This window comes from Staurois parvus, unplaced genomic scaffold (genome assembly GCF_062004578.1).
Source record: "Staurois parvus isolate SC_StPar_1 unplaced genomic scaffold, SC_StPar_1.0 ptg000066l, whole genome shotgun sequence".
NCBI classification, from domain to species: domain Eukaryota; kingdom Metazoa; phylum Chordata; class Amphibia; order Anura; family Ranidae; genus Staurois; species Staurois parvus.
Window position 1 is genome coordinate 7005235 of NW_028317862.1, and position 9015 is coordinate 7014249.

The following is a 9015-nucleotide window of genomic DNA, read 5'->3' on the forward strand; positions in this document are numbered from 1 at the left end:
GGCGTTGCTCAGGGATCTCTCCAGCACTTACCTTGTCCTGCGCTCCCGTGATGTCCCCCCTGCAGCATCCCCGGCCATCTCCTCCGGCTAATGCCGGCATCCGTCTTCCGGGTTCCCTTCCCTGCGAGTGTCGGGACATATGGGGGACGGAACTGGCGGGATATTAAAAAATGTTAAAATGTGGCATTTACTAAATACACTAAAATCTGATAGTATTACATTACTGTATCAAACCCAGGGGCGAACTGACAACCCATGGGGCCCCCGGCAAATAGGGGATCATGGGGCCCCTGTGTCCTCGCCCACACTCAAACCACACCCAAAAAAGCCTATGAAAGGTACCAGGGGCATCTCATGGGGCCCCCTACTGACCCCGGGCCTTCGGGCAGTGCCCAAGTTCCCAAATGGTCAGTCCGCCCCTGATCAAACCATTTCACATACATTTTGTCCTGTGCCCTGCCTGCATTTTGTCTGTTCTTTCTGCCTGGAAACTGAGAAATGTCCATGGCGTCCAAAAAGTGTCCCTTTAGGTCAAAAGCGGTTTTAGACCAGCTAGAGAACAGCGATAGTAAATTAGAACTACTTGCAGAATTGAGTGATAATGATTCGTGGGGAAATTTGTCATCAGACACTGAAAACGATTTTGCGACTTTGCTCAGTGATGTGCGAACTTGGCGCTATATTTCAAATTTCAGTGTTTTTGGTTTGATTACATGATTGAATTAAATGTATTATTATTATATTATTGTTTTTAATGATTATTTATTAAATTATATTTATGATTTTGTGTTTTTAATTTTGTCATACCCGGGATGTTTACTAGACTCTTGTTCGGACAGATTTCAGTGAGTTATTCCTAAAAATTACAGGACTACAATAAAAAAACAACTTATTTCCATGCAAAAAATTTACCGCTTTGAGCACAGAAATATTTACATAATCAGACCGCTAGGGAGGTTAATATTATTTGGGAGAATAGTACCACATCATTGGTATTAGTGAAATGAATAATGCCCCATCATTGGTGACAGTGGACAGAATAGTGTCCCATCACTGGTGTCAGTGGGAGGAATAGTGCCTCATCATTGGTGTCAGTAGAAGGAATAGAGCCTCATCATTGGTATCAATGGGAGGAATAGTGCCCCATCATTGGTATTGGTTGGATGAATAGTGCCCCATCATTGGTGACAGTGGGATAAATAGTGCCCCATCACTGGTGTCAGTGGGAGGAATAGTGCCTCCGCAGTGGTATTGGTTGGAGGAACAGTATCCCATCATTGGTGTCAGTGGGATGAATAGTGCCCCATCACAGGTGTCAGTGGGAGGAATAGTGCCCCATCAGTAGTGTCAGTGGGAGGAATAGTGCCTCATCATTGGTGTCAGTGGGAGGAATAGTTTCTCATCTTTGGTATTGGTTGGAGTAATAGTGCCCCATCATTGATGTCAGTGGGATGAATAGTGCCCCATCATTGATGTCAGTGGGATAAATAGTGCCCCATCACAGGTGTCAGTGGGAGGAATAGTGCCCCATCACTGGTGTCAGTGGGAGGAATAGTGCCTCATCATTGGTGTCAGTGGGAGGAATAGTGACCCATCACTGGTATTGGTTGGAGTAATAGTGCCCCATCGTTGATGTCAGTGGGATGAATAGTGCCCCATCAATGGTATTAGTTGGAGAAATAGTGCCTAATTGTTCCTATTAGTGGGAGGAATTGTGCCACATCATTGCTTGTAATGGAAGGAAAATGCCCCATTGTTGGTGTCAGTGGAAAGAATAGTACCCTGAGGGCTGTATAGAGGCAAGCAAAGGGCTGCATTCAGCCCAGGGGCTGCATTTTGGAGACCATTGTTTTAAGCGCACAGTAAAATCTCTTCTCAGCCGTGTATACTATAAAAATGTTCAGAAGGCATGGTATTATGGGAATATAGTGATCCTAGTGTCTGAGATGCACTAGTCTAGAAGCAAAATTATAAATAATTATAAAATATTGAAACTGATGCCTGAAATGATTTGGGTTTTATCAGCATGGGGACAAAAAATCCCAAAGCTCAGTACTGGCACATTTACATTCACTATGAACAAATTAGATAAAGCTGAATTCCAGCTAATACACAATTAAAATAGATATAAGGGACTTGTCTTATTCACCAAAAGATTTGGATTTCTGTCTATCTAGTTCTTGGATTTCCACAGCTCAGCTCCTGAGCACAGTGCAGGAGACCTGATTTTTCTCTGATTCACTTAGGTAAGGCACTTTCACACTAATCCATAGCAAAAACGTATATTGACGTGTTTTAATCGCATGTGCAGTGCGTTTTTTAAAGGACATGTGACTCAAAAACCACACCAAAAACGCAACACAGGTGTGTTTTTGATGCTTTTTTGCCACATTTTCCGTACCAAACCTGCACCAAGAATGCAGCCAGCAGGATTTTAAAAAATGCACCAGACCCAGAACAGATCAGTGTGAAGAGTTCCATAGGAATATATGGTCACATGTTTTTCATCTGATTTTTTTAACACAAAAGTGGAAGAAAAATGGATCAGTGTGAAAGCAACTTAACATTTCCAGGTCTTGTCCCTCCCCCAGTCTGTGATTGAATAGTGAAGGATTCAATCACAGTATACTGATCAATACAGTGTTCACTGTTCAGTATGGTCTGACATTTTCAAGTTGTAATTTATACCTTGTGCTTGTGTTGTTTTATTTGTAAATGACCTCTACGGAAGAAGTCACGAGGTACGTGACGTAACGCGTAGGCAATACGTAGACGCTACTTCCGGTATCCGGAGTGTCGCACTTCCGGTGTGGGACGCCATTTTCCTGGTTATCAGGAAGTCACTATCAGAGGTTGCAGTTTACCCAGAGAGGAACGCACTGAGACTGTACAACCGAATGTAAGTCACCTGTTGTTGCGATTTATGAATAAACCCTATTGATTGGAAATACTACACAATGGAGGATCTGTTTTTTCACTCACTGTCTTTGTGAGAGAGAGCTTGCAGACAATCGGTGGTGAGGAGCCTGGGAGGCATAGCAGTGAAGGAGTGGAGGAGACCTGATAGGAGGAATATCAGGAAGGTGCCAATACCAGGAATCTTGAGGATCCAGGGTGATCCTAAAGGCTTGTGGGCCCCTTGGGGTCGCAGGAAGGAGGTGAGCAGGCATTGCAGCCAAAGTGGATAAGGAGTGTGTTGGTTCACGTGTGGCACTATTTATACACACTATGCATGGTTATCAAGAACACTTCGAACAGATGAATGTCAATAGGAATATTGGACATTGAATGAAGTTGAAGTGGCACCGTCACCTGTTATTTATTGATTTATTTATTGTTTTAAGTGACACTATCACTAATTATTAATGATTTATGGTCTTATTTCTTACTCAGTGGTATTAGAGCACTGAGAAGACCACAGCACTTGTCACATTTATTATTATATTCTGATATTGATGGTTTTATTAATGTCTAAGTGCTATTAGTGGCATAAGAGCACTGTGAAGATTACAGCACTGGTCACATTCATTAATTTTGTTATAGTTTAACAATTATGGTATTTTTTAAGCGCTACACTAATTTATATACACTGTTCAGTATGGTCTGACATTTTCAAGTTGTATTTTATACCTTGTGCTTGTGTTGTTTTATTTGTAAATGACCTCTACGGTATTTTCCTTTTTTGTACTTTATAAGATATTTCTGCTGTTCCTATTTGGATGCGATTTGCTAGATACTTTCTTTCTAAATAAAGAATTTGAAAAAAATAGGCACACTGATTTCTCTGCTGCTCTAATCAGTATGCTGCTTGTTCGCACTTTACCACTGAAGTACAGCTGATTAGATTGCAGAAGAGGAGGATCGGGACTGCTCTGTGCACAGAGCAGGTAAGTATGACATATTTGTTATTTTTTAAAAGTGAGATGGAATTCTTTACAATCAATCTAAGTCCAGTAAATGAAAAGGAAACGTTGTGCAGTATAATTCTATTTCCTTTAATATCCTTTTCCAAGCCAGAATTGCACTTAACAGTAAAATTGAACAATAAAAGCAAAGTTTTAGGTTTCATCAGCTTGATAATAATCAGCTGTACTTTTAAAACTTTGTAATTTCTTTTGTTTCTTGCTGTAAAATATGTGTCAAGGTTTGAAAACGGTAATTGCACTTTTAGGATCTGGAAGTTCTAACGTCAGGGCATGTAGATTTAATCTTTGTACTCCAGTATGTTTAGACTGTGAATTTATCATTTCCAGTAAATGTATGGCTTGTAGTTTAGATGTAATCTTATCATGCATGCTCGTCACTGAGAGCGGCTGATTTATATCATCTGTATTTGTGTTTTTTTTAGGAAAATGATTCCAGTCACTGAATTCCGTCAGTTCTCGGAACAGCAACCAGCGTTTCGTGTCCTAAAGCCCTGGTGGGACGTCTTCACCGAATATCTCTCTGTGGCCATGCTGATGATTGGTGTATTCGGCTGTACGCTGCAGGTACTCGACTTATCAATTGTCTATAGCCAGTAAAGACTTAAGGGCCATGTCCAACCAAAAGTGATACTTCAGTTCTGGGTGGATGTCAGTGTGTTAAAGCTTACAATTCATAGGACCACTTCACATCTACCAGTGTTGCGGTGCATTCCCTCACATGGTACTGTATGCGATAACCTTCATTAAGGCCATCTTTTCATTTTGAATGAGTTGTCAACACAAGACAATAAAAAGAAAACTGGGCATGCACCTTATTTTTAACATGACACACCATAATCTATTGTATGGGCAGTACTGAAGTTGAGTTTTATATGTTTCAGTAACACACAAATAAAGTGTGGGTTTCAATTCAATTTCAAAAACTGTTTGCTGTAACAAAAAGTGTGAGCTGAAGTTTGGTTTCAATTTGTTATTGTATTTAAATGTGCTAAAACATTTAGCACTACTCTCCCCCCAGACTGACAATGCTGCTGTCTGCTGTGCCTCCTGTGCTCATTCATCCAGGTTTTTTTTTTTTTTGGCAGAGCTTACCTATAAGCCTACAGCTACACTGATAATGAAACCCCTTTGGCACTAAAAGATTGAACTGCTTGGTGACAGTTATCTCGTTAGAATGACATTGCTGCCAACAAGTGGCTAAATCTGTTAGTAGCAAAGAGATTGTAGCCATAGCTCTAGGAGCCATTTGTTTCATCTGTTTAGCAGTCTTGTGATGCTAGTTTGCTAGTTGCTATACTTTGACCACTGAGCCATATGACTGGGCTTATTTGATAGGACAATGTAGAAGGCAGTGATGGTGTGCAAATTGTTGCTCCATTAGCAACCAATTAGAAATCATCCCTTATCAGTTTTGGGCAGACAAAAGAATGAAAGGATAGCTGACACACTGCTATTGACTACTGCACTTTCACTGTTCTTTGTCTAAATAAAGTGCTGTTTGTTACAGAACAATCATTTGTCAATAGGGAATGTATACTTTGGCATATAACGAACTTGGAAACAGAAAGCAAAAGGATAAATATCTAAGAAAATACAACCATGATATATGGTATCTTTGTATTGGTATATGTTAACATTGAGTCATTCCTAAATAAACATTCTACCTCTTTTGTACCATTCACTTTCAGGTCATGCAGGACAAGATAATCTGTCTGCCAAAAAGAGTTCATACAGTTCACAACACTTCTGTCTATAACTCATCAAGTCCTGTTCTCAATGTGCCTCTTCCAGCTCCCAAGCCATTAACACCTTCTGCGACTGTGGAAATGAAAGGGTTAAAAACAGATCTGGATCTTCAACAGTACAGTTTTATAAATCAAATTTGTTACGAGCGTGCTCTTCACTGGTACGCTAAGTATTTCCCCTATTTAGTGCTAATTCACACCTTAATTTTTATGGTATGTAGCAACTTCTGGTTCAAATTTCCCGGATCAAGCTCAAAAATCGAGCACTTTATTTCCATACTTGGAAAGTGTTTTGACTCCCCCTGGACAACACGAGCATTATCTGAAGTGTCTGGTGAGGATCCAGAGGAGAAGGACAATCGAAAGAATACTATGAGTAAGTCCTTGAGTAACCCTTCTGCTGTGGAGAGTCCCCTTGTTAAGACTCAGTCACTCAAATCCATACCAGAAAAATTTGTGGTTGACAAAACAACTGCAGGGGCCCTGGACAAAAAGGAAGGAGAGCAAGCCAAGGCCTTGTTTGAAAAAGTAAAAAAATTCCGGCTCCATGTTGAGGAAGGGGATTTGCTATATGCCATGTATGTTCGTCAGACCATCTTAAAACTTCTTAAATTCCTCATTATTATCTGCTATAATAGTGCACTTGTTTCAAAAGTACAATTCACAGTGGACTGTAATGTTGATATACAAGACATGACCGGCTATAACAACTTTTCCTGTAACCACACAATGGCACATCTGTTCTCCAAGCTATCTTTTTGTTACCTGTGCTTTGTTGGTGTGTATGGTTTAACGTGCCTTTATACACTTTACTGGTTATTCTACCGATCCTTAAGGGAATACTCTTTTGAATATGTTCGTCAGGAGACTGGAATTGATGACATACCGGATGTCAAGAACGACTTTGCCTTTTTGTTTCATATGATTGATCAGTATGACCCACTGTACTCAAAAAGATTTGCTGTGTTCCTTTCAGAAGTGAGTGAAAACAAACTGAAGCAGTTAAACTTGAATAATGAATGGACAGCAGATAAGTTGAGGCAGAGGTTACAAACAAATGCCTCCAACCGTTTGGAGCTACAACTGTTTATGCTTTCTGGTCTTCCCGATACTGTATTTGAGGTTACAGAGCTACAGTCTTTAAAGCTGGAAATTCTTAATAACGTCATGATACCAGCAACAATTGCTCAGCTTGATAATCTCCAAGAATTGACATTGTATCAGTGCTCCATCAAAATTCACACAGCAGCACTGGCATTTCTGAAAGAAAACCTAAAGATACTAAGAGTAAAGTTTGACGATGTTCAACAACTTCCACCTTGGATGTACAGCTTAAGGAATCTAGAGGAACTCTATCTCATTGGTTCTTTAAGCCCTGATCTGTCAAAAAACATCAACCTTGAGTCTTTCCGTGAGCTTAAGAGTCTAAAAATACTATTTATCAAAAGTAATTTATCTAAAATTCCTCAAGGGGCTGTTGATGTTGCTGGACATCTTCAAAAATTGTGTATGCATAATGATGGCACCAAGCTCGTGATGCTGAACAATTTGAAGAAGATGGTAAATTTGACTGAGCTGCAACTTATACACTGTGACTTAGAGCGCATACCTCATGCTATTTTCAGTCTGTTATCACTCCAAGGACTGGATCTGAAGGAAAATAATCTCAAGTCCATTGAAGAAATTCTCAGTTTTCAACACTTGCGCAAACTAACCACCTTAAAGCTTTGGCACAACAGTATTACTTACATCCCAGAACACATAAAAAAACTTTCCAGTTTGGAACAGCTATACTTCAACAATAACAAAATTGAAGTTCTTCCTTCTCACTTGTTCTTGTGTCACAAACTCCGACACTTAGAATTGTGTTATAACGACATCAGGTTCATTCCCCCTGAGATTGGGGTTCTCCAAAGCTTGCAGTTTTTTTCGATATCTTGCAACAAAGTAGAAAGCGTTCCAGATGAACTATACTTTTGCAAAAAACTGAAAACTTTAAAGCTTGGAAAAAATAACTTATGCTCTCTTTCACCAAAAATTGGAAACTTAGTGTTCCTGTCTCATCTGGACGTTAAAGGTAATCATTTTGAGTCTTTACCGCCAGAACTCGGGGACTGTAGATCCCTGAAGAAAAATGGATTTATTGTAGAAGACTCTTTGTTTGAGACACTTCCATCTGATATTAGAGAACAAATGAAATCAGAGTAACACTTGGTAGTCTGTCAGCAGCTGTCAGCACTACCTCATTGGTCTGTTACTTTTTGGCCTTGGAATTAAAATCACAAACTACTGTTAATCTATGAGCGTTCTTGCTACACCTTATTTTAGACTTTAAACTGCCTTATGATTTTATTTTCCTGACTTGGTCCTTTCATAGTGGGCATTACTCCTGTATAAAATTTGTTATTTTTATTTAACACATCATGCATATTGACCTTAAACATATGGCATTTAAAAATTATTGCAGGGCAATATACATTTTATGGACATGCTAGACTTTTGAATATTTAGGTGCTCAGGTACTGTATGTGGCTCTGAGAAACATTTAATGTTTTTTGACCATATCCTGTTGTACAGTTTTTGTGTTTTCTGTTACCGTTATAGGGACCAATACGTCACTGATACATTACTTATTACTTATATTTGTTTTTCTGTGAAGTGAATGAATGCCAAAAAATGTAATGTTATTTTGTGCCTTAAAGTGATTGCGTAGGCAGACTATCAAAATGCGTACTCTAAATACAAGGCTTAAGTTTTACACAGCTTTCTATTCATGTCTATTATTTGGCTCATATCCTGCTAGCCTTCTTGGGAAGGGCAAACTCCTGAAAATTTTTATCTTTTTTACATTAATGGCTCTAAAATTCTCTCTGATTTTCGCTAAAGTCTTATTTGAAGTGTCATAAACCAACATAATTAAAAAAACTATCAATAAATGCTTTATTACATGCTGTTCATACTCACTCAGTCACTATGGGATTCGTTTTCTGTATTCTGCAAAAAACCTGAATGATCCTACTGTTGTTTATCTCCCCCTCCTTTCCATGTCCCCACTGCAGTTGAGGATTTTGCAGAACAGTGTTGGCAGCTACTGCACATGCTCAGTTTTACAGTGTAATTTTACCTTTGCATTTCCACCCTATCACATCTGAGCAGCCCATGTGGCTATAGAGTGACAGATGTGGGTGTATACAAAGTGGTAAATGACAGCCCACCCTCCTCCTCAATGTCCACTAACCAGCTAACCACAATAGGGGTTGGATATTACATCTTGATTGACGGAGGCATCACCGCCCTGTTATTCAAAGACACAGGCTGGAGAGCATGGCACAGCCTGTGACTGG

General features: G+C 39.5%; 1 protein-coding gene across 1 annotated transcript in view; it reads left to right on the top strand.

Annotated features, from left to right (window-relative positions):
• Nucleotides 1-8433, top strand: part of LRRC8C (leucine rich repeat containing 8 VRAC subunit C) — an 83649-nt gene extending 75216 nt beyond the window's left edge. Inside the window, exons 2-3 of the mRNA XM_089668910.1 lie at nt 4349-4490; nt 5615-8433. Of these exons, the coding sequence (XP_089525036.1) occupies nt 4353-4490; nt 5615-7879 (2403 nt within the window). The 5' untranslated portion in view covers nt 4349-4352 and the 3' untranslated portion in view covers nt 7880-8433. The remainder of the gene's footprint in view (nt 1-4348; nt 4491-5614) is intronic.
• Nucleotides 8434-9015: the final 582 nt, after the last annotated feature.